Source organism: Leptidea sinapis, chromosome 11, assembly GCF_905404315.1.
Source record: "Leptidea sinapis chromosome 11, ilLepSina1.1, whole genome shotgun sequence".
Classification (NCBI taxonomy): Eukaryota; Metazoa; Arthropoda; class Insecta; order Lepidoptera; family Pieridae; genus Leptidea; species Leptidea sinapis.
Window position 1 is genome coordinate 8235276 of NC_066275.1, and position 18427 is coordinate 8253702.

The 18427-nt window shown below is 31.5% G+C and overlaps 1 protein-coding gene across 1 annotated transcript in view; it reads right to left on the reverse strand.

Annotated features, from left to right (window-relative positions):
* The window catches only part of LOC126966866 (homeotic protein Sex combs reduced-like), a 58928-nt gene extending 41836 nt beyond the window's left edge, over positions 1–17092 (reverse strand). The window contains exons 1-2 of the mRNA XM_050811139.1: positions 16918–17092; positions 10350–11248 (exon numbers count right to left, since the gene is read on the reverse strand). Coding sequence (XP_050667096.1) covers positions 10350–11094 — 745 coding nt within the window. The 5' untranslated portion in view covers positions 11095–11248; positions 16918–17092. The remainder of the gene's footprint in view (positions 1–10349; positions 11249–16917) is intronic.
* Positions 17093–18427: the final 1335 nt, after the last annotated feature.

The following is an 18427-nucleotide window of genomic DNA, read 5'->3' on the forward strand; positions in this document are numbered from 1 at the left end:
AAATGATGTACAGGCTATAATATAGGCAATATTTTATTACTTATAAAACTATCGCGTGAATTATACTTTATATGGCAAAACAACGTTTGCCGGGTCAGCTAGTTTTGCAATAATATTACATCTATTACTACGAGTGGCCTCTATTTTGCCCGATATATATTTAGTTTATGTGTCACTTTCAGCATCAAATTAGATTTTGTCTACAATCTCAATTTTATTTATTTTTTTGTTGAGCATTAATTGAATTGTAGTTTTTGACGTTAAATAAGTTATTCAGTTAGCTTGGTAGCATGAGCTATCTGTCATTGACAAAAAAAAAGATTTCTATTATAGATATCATGTAAAAAATAGATGTTATAAATCTCCTAAAATACTGAACCGATTGAATGAAATTTTGCGCACAATGTGCAATTTGACCCAACTTGAGAGATAGGATAACCTTAATTTTAATTCGCAACGCTCAATACTTTTATAAAAATACTTTTGTAAAAAAAATCGGTATGAATGAGATATTTTGATTACATAGATACTATGAGATAATTTTTTGCCGCACAGTTTGATAGATTTGCTGTGACATTATTTCGTTATAGGTAAAGACAAACAAGAACAGGCAAAAACGAAATAATTATTGAACTTCTATACATTTCGTAACTAACAAAATAGATTTTAAATTTTATCATGAGATTTTGTATAAATGCGTTTAAGTGAAGCGATAACACAGGTAACCAGCTAATACTCATATACATATTTTCATATTTCAGACAAGCACTTTATCGAAGGCTTCCGCTCTCCCACTCCATTAAAACCAAAAAGAAGTTGAGAAGAAGAAGGTAAGTTTGAAGCTGCAAAGTCTTTATCATAGATACTGCGGGAAGGTGGCATTTTTTTGTAGGAAAAATTCCAAAACCTTGAGTATAAAAGACTGGATCAACACTCATTCGTATTCGGACTGTTCATTTTAATTGACTCCAAACCAGATTTAGAAAATTAGACAAACACCAAAGATAACAATGATAAATTTAAGTTGTTCAACACATTTATATGTATGTATAGTACCATGTCAATATAAAATAATGTATATTTGAAAACCTTATACATATTTGTGCATAAAAATATAGATCGCTTTAATAATACAGTGAGATTCATAACTCTAACACTAGAAATAAGCATAAAATTGCTCTTCTTTTGTTAAGCAGATTCTTTTAAGAAAAATTTAAGTTCTGCATATTTTAATTTATAAGCAGTAGGTAATTATTCTATTATATTTTTTCGTGTGATTTCAAAAAGTATTTAAATTTGAATGCAATATTATTTGTATTAATATTTATCCATAAATAAAAACTTCATTTTAGAGTCAGCCACTTTGAAATAATTAATATTCACACAAGCTTAATGTTTTGTTGTAATAAATTTACACACTACATTTATACATTTACCTTGATAAATAAATCGTGTTTTAATTACATATTACAATACATAAATATTAATTAAAATAAACATACTTATACCAACTTGATATTTATCAATTTAATAGCCAATGCAGTTATGTCACTGCATAACTAACAATAATGTATATAGGTAGCGCGTAAAATGAAGCATAGAATCACACAGAAATATGTGTTTGATAATGACACAAGCCTCCCAAACTTATGCATTCTTGACGACCATATGTGTGTTAAAGATAATCTGATATTTGATATGCCAGTTATTAATTCTAATAAGATTCGTCAAGCTTAGAATGTGTGTGTCATTGTTTCTGCAATAAATTTAGCATTGGTTATAAATCACTTTGAATTGCAAAATATAGCTTCTAATCTTACGAAATTTACCAATTACTTATCCTTGCAATATGACATATTTAACTGAATAAATTTAAATATCAGCTTTTTAGAACTTATGTACAGTGTTCTGGGGCAGTATGTACTTATTTTTTTTTTGTTTGGACAAATAGTAGTCCTGCTGTCTTTTCAATTTTGCAAGAAGTTTTCAATTAAAAAAAAAAACAAAGATAACAGATATTGATAGAAGTTAAACCAAACAAGAGTATATTATGGTTATTTATACAACTGTTGTGTAATAAGGGGTATTAAAACACGAATGTGGGTTTATCTAATAGTATCACTTGAGTGTTTTAATACCAAATTATCAACTTTATCTACACCCATAATAATGAATCCTCTATAAAAGATTCTGAAAGAGTTGGCTTACTGCTAACATTAAAAACGCCAGTCTTAGTAACCATAATATCATCCAAAGGATTGTTATTATGAAAACGGATGATATAATTTTGTATTGAATTTCATTACAACACACGTTTGGATGATGTAATGGTTATTAGGACCAATGTCCCAACATTAAAACACCCAATGGTGTTAAATATTAGGTACAATAAGCTGTTTTAGAATCTTTAATAGAGCATTTATAGCATGGGTGTAGATAAAAGTATTTTACAAGTCAAACTTATTTCAATTTCCAATGAAAGTTTTATCAGTGTTAAGACTTGGGAAAAATGTGCTCGAGATCGTATTTTATAGAGGTTGAAGTTGGCATTAATATTTGAACTTGTTGCGTCCCGGAGGAGTTCGAAGGGCTCTTAAGGATAACCGTTGATCTATTGGGCACCTTTTAATTTTAACTATGAAATCCTTTCCTACAAGTGTCCATGAGAAATTCAAGTATTTTGTAAATAGTTACTGTAAATAACATATAAATCTGCTATGTATTGAGGCTGAGATCTACAGAGCTTAATTAGACTCTACTCAGACTTTACTTCTTTTATGACAATAAGGAACAAGACGAGCGGGACGTTCAGCTCCGAGCTGATAGTAGTTGTAACGCCCTATCCATTACAATTCAGTGCCGCTCAGGATTATTACTTATTCTTACTTACGTAAAACTTAGCTTAGTGTGATATAAAGAAAACTTGACTTTAGCATTCGGCTGTCTTAGCTTAAGCTCATCGTAGTTCATTTTTCAAATGATTATAAAAACGAAACCAAAGATTATTCTTAGCCTACATTCGGATAAGTCTTGCGTACCTACCTACGTAGTCTGAGCAAAGTCTAAGGACGGTTTATAATAGATCTCAACCAATAGAGACAAGGATATTTTCAACTAGCTGCTGCCCGCGACGTCGCCCGTGTGGATGCTTTTAATAAAGCAGCAAAAATATTGTGCCTACATCTAGTGGCTTTCATATATAAGTATATACGCTGCTCTACGCTCTTATTAACATTCATGTAATTAAAATTAAATCTATTCAGCATTTTTTGTGTTAAGTCTCATTTGCCCAGTAGTTTCTCTAGCTACAGCACCCTTCAGACCGAAACACAGTAATATACCTACTTAACCATAATCTAGCCGGCTTCATGTGCAAAGGAGCCTCCCACTGGTAAAATTGCTTTAATAGGTACATAACCAGAAATATAGGCTTTTGTTAGTAGATAAGTATTGTATGAAAAAATATTCTATGTAACCTGTCATTAATATTTTTACTAAATCTTACGCTTTATAATATTACTAGCTGCCCCGACAGACGTTGTTCTGTTTATAATAAAAAAAACTCTTGTGGGTAGAATTTCGTAAATTCCATTCTTAGCTGACCTCCACTCGGCGAAATGAATATTCCTACCAAATTTCAAGTCTCTTCTACGCCTTATGGTTCAAGAAATATCGTGATGAGTAACTATACACGTAGAAATCTCTTATAAATATATAGATTATGTATGGATAAGTAAGTATTTAATAAGGTGTAGGTATTAAAGTGAAGACATTATATTTCAAGATACAGTTACTATTTATTGCCTTATTAAGCTAAGTAAAACCTGAATTTATGTTTATAAAAAAATTAAGAAATATTTTAATTTTTTAACGTCATTATTTTTTTATTTCTTTAACAAATAATACTTAAGAACTAGGGGCAGGTGTCTCTCATTCAGATTATTGTATTGTTTTTAAACTTTTATCATAGCGGAACTTTAACATTGTCATTAGTATGACGAGTACCTACTCATATTCACGACCACGATTCATGCAATTCGATCGAAATATCAGCATTAAATTAATAAGATATATATTGTGAGTACCCGCCATAATATTTATAATATCTTATTGTTAGTGTTATTATTGTTAGTGTTATTATTGTTAGTGTTATTATTATTATCGTATCATTCATTGCGTTCACGAATCAGGTGAGCCGTATGCTCATTCGTCGCTCTATTTCTTAAATAAATAGAATATTTTCCCAACAAAATGAAGTGGTACAGTTAAATATTTATGCCTAGCTCTGAACAGCATCACACAATAGGCGCAAAGTTAATTCTGGATATAATGGCGTTCTTACATGATGCGGTGTTCATGGTAGGTACTATATTCATAGTATAAAAGGCGTTTATTTTCTCAAAATTGACTCCTTTAGAATTATTTTTGATGTCATTTCTAATATACTAGATACTACTATCGCTTCGCAAGCAAATGGCGCTCTGAGAGAGAAGAAGCGGCGCAAGAAACTCTCTTTTTTTGCACAGATTTTAATGAAATATACAATATTGTACTGTCATTGTTATCGCTATAAAATAATCATAATCTAGTCCCAGGCTGTCGGACCACATATTATAAAAGTGTATAAATTTACCCTTAAAGCTATTATGTATCTTATGAAGCCTACTAGAATTAGCATAACCAAACCATGTCTATTCGTTAAGGGTAGGTACCTACCTACCTAAAATAACAAAGCTGGTATTGCAAGATACATGGAAACCGGTAGTTAGCATCAAATAGGTATGTTTTTCCTTTTAATCCGTTTAAATAAAAATATGATGTTATGTTAAGTTACCCAGTGAACCCGCTCTTCGCTGTTAGTTAACACTGATAATAATCATAAATTTCGTTCGTATAATTAACGTTCACAAAAATCGTCATTTTTTTTGCTCTTAATAGTGATTTTCATTATTATAACACTAGAAATAAGGGATTGCTTGTAACTAATTCTAGTAGGCTTCATAAGATACATAATAGCTTTAAGGGTAAATGTATACACTGCTATAATAAAGCCACTGTTCAGGCATTATCTATAAATAAATGGCTCTGTCGTAAATCCTATTACTCCACTGCTGAATATCTAAATGATCAGACAGCCTGGGACTAGATTGTGATTATTTTATAGCGATAGAAATGATTGTACAATATTGTATATTTTTATTGAAAAGCGCAAAAAAAGAATGCTGGGAGAGTTTCTTGCGCCGCTTCTTCTCTCTCAGAGCACCATTGTTTCCGAAGCGGTAGTAGTATCTAGTAGTTATTAGAAATGACATCAAATAGAATTCTAAAGGAATCAATTTTGAGAAAATAAATGCCTTTCATGCCTTTTTATGACTGTAACGCAACAAGCTTGTGGCTTAGGTATAGATATTATATTACGTCGGGTCTGTTTGCAAATTGTGCTTTATCATCGCCGCCATTGCAAGTCAACGACCAACCAGCGGCCCGGCCGGTTGCTAATCCCCGTTCCTTTATTTATTCGTTTTAACCCATGCCATCTATTTTTATTTACTTGCTTCTGCATATTCATTTTCAAGTAAGGTGAAATATATACTGAGAAACTGGACTTTGATTAGTATTACATATCTCTAGGTACATCTGTTAAAATTACTTTTACCCGGTAAGTTGTCCGAGTGGATTTAGATACCGGAATTACATACCGATAGAGATATATAAAAACAATGTGATGCTTTATATTAAATGCATAATATTTACAACATTCTAATTAATTCGGTATCTCTGATTGTTATAATCTCTGTAGGCTGAATCGGAATAACTATTTACGCCATGTTATAAGTAGGTTTATATAACTTTTATGTCAAAAATATATGAACACTACTATATGTTTACTATAAGATCTATAACTTCAATACTTCAAGTGTGATTCCTCTGGTATTGCAAGAGAATGTGGGCGGCGGTGATCACTTAACAACAGGTGACCCGTAGGCTCATTTGTCCTCCTATTCCATAAAAAAAAACTATGCAGGCAAAGTCACAATTGGCCGCTTGTTAAAACATAAATTTATAACAGGCTATATATAAACAGATTAAGGTAATAAAGCATATTATGAATTTTATCTTTTGAAGGGAGAAATTGCTGTTAGTCTATTTCAAGTAATTATATTAGTAAGTTATTAAGCTTTCTAATTTGTAGTGGAAACCGGTTTTGAATGAGATTAATCTATCACGCTATATATCGCAATGTTTCGGAAATAAATGAAAAAAAAAACTATGTGCCCAGCGGGTATTGAACCTGCTTACCATGTCTCCATAGGCAGAAGACTAACAGGCTCGTCGAAATTTCCATAGATTAATAATAAATAGCAAGCAAGGTGTAACGAATGCAATAAGCGAAACCATACTAAGCCTTGGCATTACATTATTTTGAGTCATAATTTATGATCGCTTCGTATAAACTGGACATTTTGATTTATTTACACAACACTTTCTCAATAACTATGACTCTGATTAAATAGTTTGTTGAGTAAGAATATTATGCTGTACGAAACAATGATTTGCTAAAATTTATCTCTGTAAAATTTGCATAGATAGATAATCAAATTTGATGTTAGTTTGTTAGAAATTTGATTAAAGATAAAAGGAAAAATAGTGAGAAAACTACACAAATAAAACTGAAAACAAAATTTTATTTTAGTTGGTTTTTTCTGGCTAAGGTAAGCTAAGCTAAGGTTGTGGCTTCCTCTACAGGATCTACTTTGATGCCTGATAGTTGAACAAAGCATACAATATTTTATAAACGATACGTCACTTGAACGGTTGGGTCAGTTGGAAAGAGCGCTCGCACGAAATGCGAGAGGTCGCGGGTTCGAGTCCCGCATTGTTCATAAAATTTTGTTTTCAGTTTTATTTGTGTAATTAATCCCAGAAGTGAGGTTTATCACTTTAAAATCATTACAAATTTTATAGTGAGAAAAGCAAAGAACTAATCAACCATTTCTAATAAAGCTTTCATGTCGGTGTTGCAGTAGAATATGGGCGGCGGTGATCACCTAACATCAGGAGACCCGTACGCATATTTGTCCTTACTAAAAAAATTCTATAATAAGTATTTTGAGAGCATAAACTCTAACATCAAATTTGATGTGTTTAGAAGCATAAGGAAGCTACCCATATCAAAATTTATAAAGACAGCAATTTGTAATTTAATAAAATATTAAATTTTATTTAAATGACAGATCGCTTTCCTTGGCATATTTTAATTAAAGTTAAAAAGTACATTTTCATGAAAACACCGAAATGTTGAGATGATTTGGATGGGTAATAATCAAACCGTAATATTTTTTTTTCCAGTCTCTACAATTTTGAAAGATCCAGCAATATCATTCTAAGATTACAATATACAAGTTAGTAAATTTAATTTTTATGTAATACATGCAATTATTAATTACTTCTTATAGTGTTGTTAATAACTTATTTAAAAAGTGACCTTCAGTAGTTTTTTCATATAAGTAATAAAAATATTATTTGGTTACATGATTACAACAGTATTTCTATGCTTGTTTTGGTTACTGTTAATCAAAAGCGTAAAAGAAGAAAGAAAACTACTCAACTCCACTGAATAGATACTTATTGAGATTTAGGTGAGTATAATAATATTTTTTTTCATATTGACACCCTGTTACATAAATTATCTTGCCCCAAACTAGGCAAAGCCTATGCTATGGGTGCAAGACAACGATATATTTAATACAATATACTTACTTAAACATACATATAAACATCCATAACTCGGAAGCAAATGAAATGTTTGCACCCACCGGAATTCGAACGCGGGACCTCTAGCTCAGTAGGCAGAGTCACTAACCAATGGACTATATGGGTCTTCATATTATTAGCACAGTCCATAAATTAAGTATTATGTGTTAGTATTTCTTATTAGTTCTCATTGATTTCATTGAGTAATAATTAATATTCTATTTGTGAGTTCTGATTGAAATGTGTGCACACGTTGAAACTACGTTCACAGCCCTGTTCAAAGTAATAAGTGTTGTTTAGAATGACATGAGCTTTATTGGGTTTAGACAAGGCCACAATCCAAGAAAAAGAATACAAAATTTAACCAACATCTGCACTTATTTCGCTAGACAGATGACTCGTCGGTGAGAAGCTTGATATATATGTGCCGTTACGAAAACATCCAATTTAAATTATAAGACTTATATTATGATATTTCAGATTTTAATTTTATTTATGGAATTGGAAGACGATAAGAAGAGGATCGAACCCGGTGTGCCGTGGTGAGAGCTAACGATTCTATCCATTGAGCCACCTAATTTTAAGGCTTGTATGCGCGATCGATTATAGCTTTGATACTTTCTATGGCCCTTTTTATAATTCTAAATTCGATTTGTAACTAACGGAATACTATTACTACAAATGCACGTCCTTTAACAATGTTTGTTTTAAATAATAATGAAAGAATGACACATTTCTGTTTGACTGTTATTTCTTATATGCTATGTGTTACTTTTATCTCTTACCATGGAATTAAATGTTTATGAGTCCAAATTGCACTTGACCTTTTTGTATAGAATAAGAGAAAAATTGTTTATTACTTACGATGAAAATAGCAAATTGAAGTTCGCTTCAAAATGCAGTTGATTGGGAAAAAAAATTGTGCGATTTATACGACGCGAGTAAAGTGCAAAATTCATTGAATAGAACTGTTTTTTGTTCTACATTAACAATTCACAAAATAATAACAATATAATATAAAATATAATTAAAAGCAGGTATAGAATACTCTGGTAAATATTACTGTGACTGATCGACTCGTATCGACTTGACTAGGGATCTTGGGACCCGAGCGACGTTACATAACCGAGCATGGCAGATTTCGTCATTGAATAAAAAAATAAGTAGACGGACCGCCTAAAAAGTTATCACTTCTAAAAGTGTCTTGAGAACCCCAATGACGGCGAACGTCACATATTACAGAAAAGCAACTTAGTTTGAAAGAAAGTTTAGCATAAATAATTTAACTCAATCTTTAGGCGATTCATTAAAGAACTTTCTGATAACCTTACGTATAAAACTGATAGGTACGTAAGACGGAAAGTTTGAATCTCAGTTTTAAAATTTACTAAACGTGCAAGTATAATTAAAAAAAAATCCAATCGACAGCACATCCTTAACTTGTGCGGTAAATCACAAACAAACAATAGTTTTACATGCGCATCCATCACACCGACTAAACAGTTTATATAAATCAAAGAAAAAATGTAGAGTTCGTAACCAAGCTCCTAATAATATCTAGCTGATTTAAATTCTACTCTAAATCAATTGAATTAATATCGCTCAGAGTAGTACTTGAATTATTCTTGAATCTTTAATTAATTTTAAGTATACAATTTGTAAGAAACACTGTTGCAAAACAGTTTTATAATCCAAGTTATAAGTCTGAAATAAAAAAAAAGTAGTTAATCGTATGCCAAGGCAGATCAAGCGAACAAAAATCGTAAAACCTGCTTTACCTTAAGCGTTTAGCACTAACTTAAAATAGATTAATAACCTGTGAATCACGGCTAACACCAGAAGTTTAGAGATCCCTTTGCGTCATACTGACAGTGCGCTTTTCCGATCATTAAGAAATTGAGAAGAGTAAAAAAATACGATGTTAGTTGTAAGCATCCGACAACAAAGCCATTATGTCCTATTATGAGCATCATTCATCAGACCGCCGTATCGGACCAACATTAACGCATACTAATGCTTTTATAAACAGATATATAATTTATTTTGTCTCCACCTTACCGCGTTATTGATGGATAGACATTAAAGAAAACACGTTGTTTTAAGGAAGGCGTGGTCTGTTATGAACTAAATATTTTGATAATTGGGGTCAACTCAATCAATCTATATATATATTATATCACAATATATGTTATAATCAAAATTTTAACACCAGAAACAATCATAAACTTGTTATGCCTACTAATCGGTTAAGTCAAGTTAGAAAGTCTTTTTTTTGGCGATGTACAATACAAAGTTATGAAATTCAAAAGAATTATAAAAATAGTTTATGTGTAAATGTAACAAACACGTAAATGATATTGTTAATAATACCACAGGTTGGGAATGGAGAGACCGCCGTCAGGCTTATTAAAAATAATTTATTTCTACTACATTCTGATGAAATTCTATTAAAAAAAGAGAAGAATTCTACTGAGTTTCTTGCGCCCGTTCTTCACAGGTCAGGCATATATCTTCGAATTGGTGGTAGTTTTTATCGTTCAATAAGTGATTTTAAATCCTATTTCAAATATAAAAATTGAATAAATTCTACTTACTTTGACCAAGATGAACTCTCTTCATCCACGGGTAGATCTGCGGTGGGTTTGCTTGAGTCCCTGATTTGGTATTCTTCGTGTTGCTTGAGCTGGAGTTGTTAGCGTCGTTACTCTCATTACTCGAAGTGCTCGAAGCAGGACTCGAGATATTCTGGTTAACATTCGCCTTGTGCTCCACAGGCGAAGCTATTGGAGTAGTTAGTCCAAGCTTTGAACTTGTCCCGCTACCCTGACCAACATTGCCGAAGCCCGGCGAAGTTCTCCCTGGTCCAGACGATGTTGATAAATCTTGTGGTGACGCTACTCCAGTTGTGGAAGTTGAATCAGCAAATTTGCAACTAGCAGCCGCTGCTTGACTGGCAGCGGAGAGTAAGTTAGGCGATAGAGCTCCAGGACTAGGATTTGAATGTTGGTGCATATGGGTAGCTGTACTTCCCAACCTTTGAGGGTGAAGTTGGGTGTAATCTATCATGGATTGGGGCTGCATGTGTGCACCTGCTGCTGGTGTCGCATATGGATGCTGAGGATAATGATGTCCAACTTGTGGAGGTGAATAACATGTATTAGGATATGCAGAAGCCGCTGCATTTGGATTGTAGTAATCCGTTCCTGGCGTTGGCAATCCTGGATGACCGGATTGTTCCCCTGGCGTACCGGTCCGAGGGCCTTGATTGCCATAGCACGAAGCAAGTGAATTGACAAATTGGTAGGAGCTCATCCCGGCGTTATAATTTAGGTCATTCATTGGTAACAGATTTTTGTTTCGTTTTGGTCTAAAAGGTTACTCTGAGGCTGTCATGCTTTGATGTGCTCTGAATGGTCTAGTTGGACATGTTAAGTGCTGGAGGTATTCGCGGTCTCTTCAATTGTCCTCACAGAGTGGAGCTTGATTGATGGACCTGTAATGAAATGAAACAGTTGGTCAAGTGTGATATCTCATTGTTCACGACTGGTGATTTATGTTACTTATATCGTAAATATATTTCTATATTGCTCACTTTCATTGTAATTTTTTTCTACTGTTTTGTTTTATAAATCTATTACTTACAAATTTATCTTGTGGATAATATTTAAATTTTTATCACCGACCTTACTTGATTTTGTTTACGTGGCAATCTGATGATTGTCGGATTTTAATAACAATTTCATAAAATTACTTGTTTTTGCACTTTTAAAATAAAATAATTAGTATTAGAATAGCAATCAGACAGACAAAAACTGATTATTTTGGTATGGATATCACGTAACATTCACAAAATATTTAAAAGAGTGGCAATGAGTTTCTTGCAACTTCTTCTCAACTTCTAGCCCAATTCTTTACGAAGTGGCGGTAAATTCAATATGAAAAGTAATTTGTTCACATTCATAGGTGTCATTTAAGTGACCAATATGAATAACGTGACTTTGATTTGCTTTGATTTAAAGGAAGAAGTAAAAATTCGAAGAAAAGCAATTATTTGGATATTACTAACAGAATATTAATTTTATTTTTATAAAATTTTAGCGTGTTACTGTAACACTTAGTAATAAGCTACGAACTTAATTATTAGTAATCTAAGAATCCTGATGTCATGGATAGCGGTTAAGGATTACTATTTGACAATAGTAGGCATTATTAGCAAACGCAATCATAAAAGGCATAAAAGGCATTTATTTTCTCAATATTGATTCCTTTAGAATTCTTTTTGATGTCATTTCTAATAACTACAAGATACTACTACCGCTTCGGAAACAAATGGCGCTCTGAGAGTGAAGAAGCGGCGCAAGAAACTCTCCCAGCATTCTTTTTTTGCGCTCTTTTCAATACAAATATACAATATTGTACAGTAATTTCTATCGCTATAAAATAATCACAATCTAGTCCCAGGCTGTCCGATCATTTAGATATTCAGCAGTGGAGTAATAGGATTTACGACAGCCATTTTTTTATAAAACATTTAAATCTATTTATAGATAATGCCTGAACAGTGGCTGGGACTTTATTATAGAAGTGTAAACATTTACCCTTAAAGCCATTATGTATCTTATGAAGCCTACTAGAATTAGTTAAAAGCAATCCCTTATTTCTAGTGTTATAATCAATTCATTAGACGGGCGGAATTTTACAGGCGATTCGAAATAGGAGTATCAATTTTATTCAAACTACTCTATTCTTCTATGTGCTTATATTACGGGGGGTCTATTAAGAAACAATAAATTTACATGGGACACCTAAGCGGAGTACACATGTTAAGTCAAGTGCGGAAAAAATCCTGTCTCCGCCACGTGGTAGGGCTATAAAAGTGTCTACTGAGGTTTATGAGCGGGATCGGTAGGCCGAATGTGACTTGCTCGGATTTATGAACTCCGTGGATGCATACATCTTCATGAGCAAATTAGCAGTCATTGTGTATTGGATTTATTTGTCGCGTATCGAATGATGAATGTATTCAAGTATACGATATGTCGTGTAATTTTGTGCATTTGCTGCGCATTTGCGATTTATAGCGTGCGCGACGAATTTAACAGTTTTTTGTATATTTTCCAACAGCTTTTGTGAAATTTTTCGAAATGTATAACAATAAAAATATGTTTTAATATTTCCTTATAAACCATAAATTCCTATTTTTAACGTGTTATTTTAAGAATATTACTAATATTATTTATATATGCTAACTATTTTATTACAAATAACGTAGTTATAATTATATTATATCTAAACACAACAGCAGTAACTTGACGTTTTAAATTAAAGTTTACTTTAAATGTAAGTGTAAATCTGAAGATAATTGGGCTCAACACATTTAACATTTTATAAAATAAACTCATTATTATTGAGAATTAACTTGTTAGAATGACAAAAATTTTTTTTTTTTTTTGTGGATTATACTTTTACGATCATACCTACCTACATTTGAAATGTTAAAACTAAATTTGAAATTCTTCTTACAACGAGTACGTCGTTTTGTAAACGAATCAGCCAAAACTATAAACAAGAAAATAGCTGTAGGTAGGTATTTAATAAGTATTTAAAAGTATATTGTACAACAAAAAAGCTATTGATTAGAGTAACCTTTATTTTTATTATATATATTATGTTTTTAACTTAAAACCTTGCAACGTCAAAAGTATTAATACCAACTGAATATATTATTATATTCAATACGAAATTTACTTATACCTAATACTTTATCAAATCATAACAAAATTTTTGAAAATGAATTATAGTGAAAACGTAGATTTGAAAACGATTTTCAAAGTGTCTATATAACTAAACTCAAATATTGAAAGTTATTTTCATATTTAGGTATTCAGCCTGTATATTATTATTAAATAATATTTTAGTACCTACTAATGACAACATGACCTGTCTATCGATACGCATTATGTAATCTTACAATGGTCTGTAAAATATCCTTAAATTGTCTAATATATATTATATAAGAAACCACTTATATGAAGTAATAATGAAAAAATAAATTAATTTAAATGTAGAAGGTAATAATCGGACCCTATAGATATAAAAATTATATTGTCTAGAATCAAGAAAAGGTGTTGTATTTTACAAACCATGATTTAAAAGCTTGTGTGTACTAACCGTTGTAAAAACTTTTTCACTTTATTTAAGATATGAACTTTATTTTTGCACCTAAATCTGAATCAATATTTCCTAAAAACACTTTACTATTAATGAACTATAAACTAAATGCTTAACTCTTCAATAAGTTCATCTTTTATATGAACTTCAAAAGTAATCGTTACCTATTATGTTAATTTTGTAATAGTTATTATAATAGAATATTTAACCATGTTAATTATAAGGTTACAATCGAAGTTATTGTTTGCATTTCATCAGATTGTCATATTAAAGCTTGATAAGAAAATTCATCTCTGAATAAATTCGTTTCTCAGTTGTTTCTAGTAGAGCTGCGTTTAAAGAAAAGTTATTTAGCTTATTATTGTTAATTACTATTAACTTTCTCATCCGTTGTTTTAATTAGTATTCTTATCTAGATGTTTCTTAAATTAAATTAAGTTTCCAAAATTATTAAGTCTCCACACAGAACAGATTAAAGTGACATGTGATTTTCCATAACTAATTACATAATTATGTTTTAGTCTGACATTATCATGAGCTATCAACACAATCTTTATTTGCAATGATCACTAAGAAATTAACTTTCTTACGCGTGTAATTGTTACTGTGTTATTACATAAAATTTTGCGTAAAAGTCACATTTTTATTATTATTTTTCCAAGCACGTTTGCAGGGGAACTGCGAAATATATTTTACTGTAACTTTTACGCAAAATCTAATGTAAAAACGCAGTTAAAAATCCTTTAAAAAGTGTTTATTTTAAATGTGTTACACTCGCGTTAATCAAAGGAAAGAGTTGTTTTAAGTATTTTTTTATATATTTTGTGTGTATGTAACAGAGAAGCATGTGATGGTAGGTAATCATTAGTAAAACGCCGTAAAACCTATTATTATGTTAACTTCAAATAATGGTGAGTTAATTATTAAACCATTTGATAAAGAAAGAGTACCTATGTAGATATTGTGCCTATGTGTAGCTATCCGTGGAAGGATAGCAAAATAACTATCATGAGATCTTTTTGGTTTTTAAAACATAACTTTATATTACTATTACTACAAATACTTATAGCATAGATACCTAATTGTTCACAGAACATCGCTCTTGTCATGAGAAGAACAAGGTTTTACTTCGAACTACTAAAAATCATCTCGTTCCCGCAAATTATTTTCAATAGATATGTGCAAAGAATACTTATTTTAGAAGAACTATTATGTAACAGTACTCCATGTTGGTATAATTAATTAATTAACTCCATCTTACAATCAGTAATTTTAAGATATAATTAATAAGAAAAATATTATACTCTTTTTAGATAATTTTCAAAATTGAACTATAAATAGCGTCGATACTTGAAAATTTTCTTTTGTTCAACTTACTGGGACTCATTGTCTATAATAGTTTTACCTATAGTATGTATATATTTTGTTAAAGACTGAATGTTTTCTGAATATAAATTATATAGCGACAACTGCAGATGGGAATATGTTTCATAGCTCTTTTATTTACCTACCAGATATACCTGACTGTTAAATTCTGCATTCCTATTGACAAAGTTATTTCAGTATAATTTTCTAAAACGCCCAAATAATTGCATTTAATACCTAATCCCCTTGTTGTGAGCGTGAGACATTTACACAACATGTGCACAGTTTATTTCAGTATAAGATTTTTGTCACTCCCGTCCGGTCTACGTTAAATGGGCCGAACGATTTCATTGCTTTTAATTTTATTTTATTTTTTATCTCAGCCTCAAAACATGCAACGGCATCCTTTGAACATTTCTAATTTAACTCGATATCAAACAAATTTTACTTACCCACGGCTTTTTTAAATTTTTTGCAGTTATGTACTTTGATTATGTTATGCGAATTTTCTGAAACTATTGGAAGTATTGAAATAAATATTACTTGTTTCGAGTATGTAATAATTTTAATAGATTTAAATTGTATACCTAAGAATTTTGGTATGTTAATGTTATGTGTATAGCGTGGCTTTCTGGCTCTGGCGGGCCTCAATTAATAGAAGGGCACATCCAGTACCTACTATGTTTGTACCAACTTGTTACTGTTAAATATAAATAAAGCCTATTATTCGGATTGTATATATATTAATATGTATGTTCATTTTAGTAGGATATATAGTGTACGTATGTACCTTCGAAGGGATAGTAAAACTGTAATATATCTTAATATATATGTTAAGCTGTATTCTATGAGCAATTCTTGATTCCTCTAGTTATAGGCATTGAAGAAAACAGACTTTGTGTTTTGCTTAGCTAATAAGCAATTACTTTCTTGCCTACTTTTTTGTTCAGTTAGCTTATTGGTTTCTACTAGGTATTAGTAAGAAAACCAAAACAAAAGATAGTTAAGTATCTACTTTGATGTTTATCTGCAAACGGATTAAACTCTACTGTAGGTCGGTCCCGTGTAATACAATAAATGCTATATAAAGATATAGTTTTTATATTTCTTTTAAATATGTCAAATATTATAAATGTAAGTATATACCTAATATATATAAAAATAGTAAGTTTAACGGTTGAGGTGGCAACCAGTTTTTTGCAAATTACTTAGTCAAATTTTAAAACCCCGTACTGAAAAAAGGCATCGTTATCAACTAATTTTTAATATACATACTTTTAGCAAGTTAAAAAATATACCTAATAACTCCTTGTTTACTAGAATTATCTTCAAAGTATTCCCCATTAAGTAATACGAAAATAATATCAAACTTAATCACCTTTTTGCATGAGATAGTGCCCGCAAATATTTATTTATTTAATAAGACGGCTTATGCCTATTGGACACTATATTAATTATAAGTTAAGTACTTGAAATTTAATTATTATTTATTAACTTTTACTACATTTTACTTAAAACTTACAAGTATCTGACATTGATAATGGTCATTCTACAGTATAGATTTTAGTTATATCTTATTAATATAAAATATGTCTTAATTTAATTATAAAATAAATATCTACTCACTCGGATATTTACGGAGTAGGTATTTTAAGCTACATCAACTTAGCACAAAAATAATTACAATATCACAAACATCCCACGAGTCACTTCACCAAAACTTGAAACTTTCAACTTGAGAATCGTATTCGAAACTGCCGCCGAAGTTCGGTGCGACAAACGGAAAACGGCCCGTGTTTTCCCGATGTTCGAGCGACGAATGCGGCGCGCGATCCACAATGAGGTGAGCGGCTGGGCCGAGGCGAGAGGGGTAAGGGGGTCACGCGGGGGGCGGGGCATACCTGAGCGATACCCGCTACCACGTGAGCTCGCTTCATCACCCGCTGTCGCTATCGCTTAGCGGATCCATCCCATAATTACAGCCTCATCTACGCTGAGACTGGTGATTATTGATTGTAAACTGACTCCTCTTCAGAATATTGGTATTATTGCTTAGATAAACTAAATTTACATTAATGTTGATTTGTAATAATTTGAAGTTGTTCGCTAATGCACTTTTCTTCTGACGTCGAATCTAGCTACTAAATACATATTTTTTTATGATAATTAGGGACAAGGCAAGCAGGACGTTCAGCTGATGGTAATTGATACGCTCTGCCCATAAGAATGCAGTGCCGCAGAGGATTCTTGAAATTTTCAAAAATTGTGAGTGGCACTACTATTGCGCTCGTCACCTTGAAACATAAGATGTTAAGTCTCATTTGCCCAGTAATTTCACTAGCTACGGCGCCCTTCAGACCTAAACAGAATATTGCTCACATTTTAGTGCTTCACGGCAGAAAAGGCACCGTTCTGGTATTAGACGGCATCCTGAGCTAAGAAGCCTCCCACTGGTAAATTACACCTACTTCATTATGCTTTTCTGTTACTGTATAACTTATATTACAATTAAAAATATAAATGACATTGTACTTAATTATAAACTTATCAATACGCATTTTGATGGGGTCTACCTACTGCATGATTTTTTTTAAATATCTTTTCAGAAATTAGACTCAATTAATAGTAATTTTTTTTATGAGAAATAGTAACGATACCAGCAAGATATTCAACTGATGGTACCTAAGTAATAAGGATTTAATTTTTGATTGAACCCAAAGTTATGTCACCTTGAGACATAAGATGTTAAGTCTCATTAGGTGTCATCAGTCATTAGACAACATTTTAAAAAGCATTATACTATATTTGAATCCTATTAATTCATTTGTATAGCCTGTATAGCCGAGTGGTTAGCGATCCTACGTACTAAGTCCCGGGTTCGAATCCCGGTAGGTGCAAGCATTTGATGCATATGTATGTTTGTTTCCGAGTCATGGATGTTTAAATGTATTTATGTATGTTTTTATGAATTTATGTATGTTTCAGTAAGTATATTGTATTAAATATATCATTGTCTGGTAACCCATAACACAGGCTATATATGCTTAACTTGGGACAAGATAATTTGTGTAAAAAGTGTGTCAATATTATAAGTTATATCAATTGCTTATATTTTCTTCTGAGTATAAGGCTCATC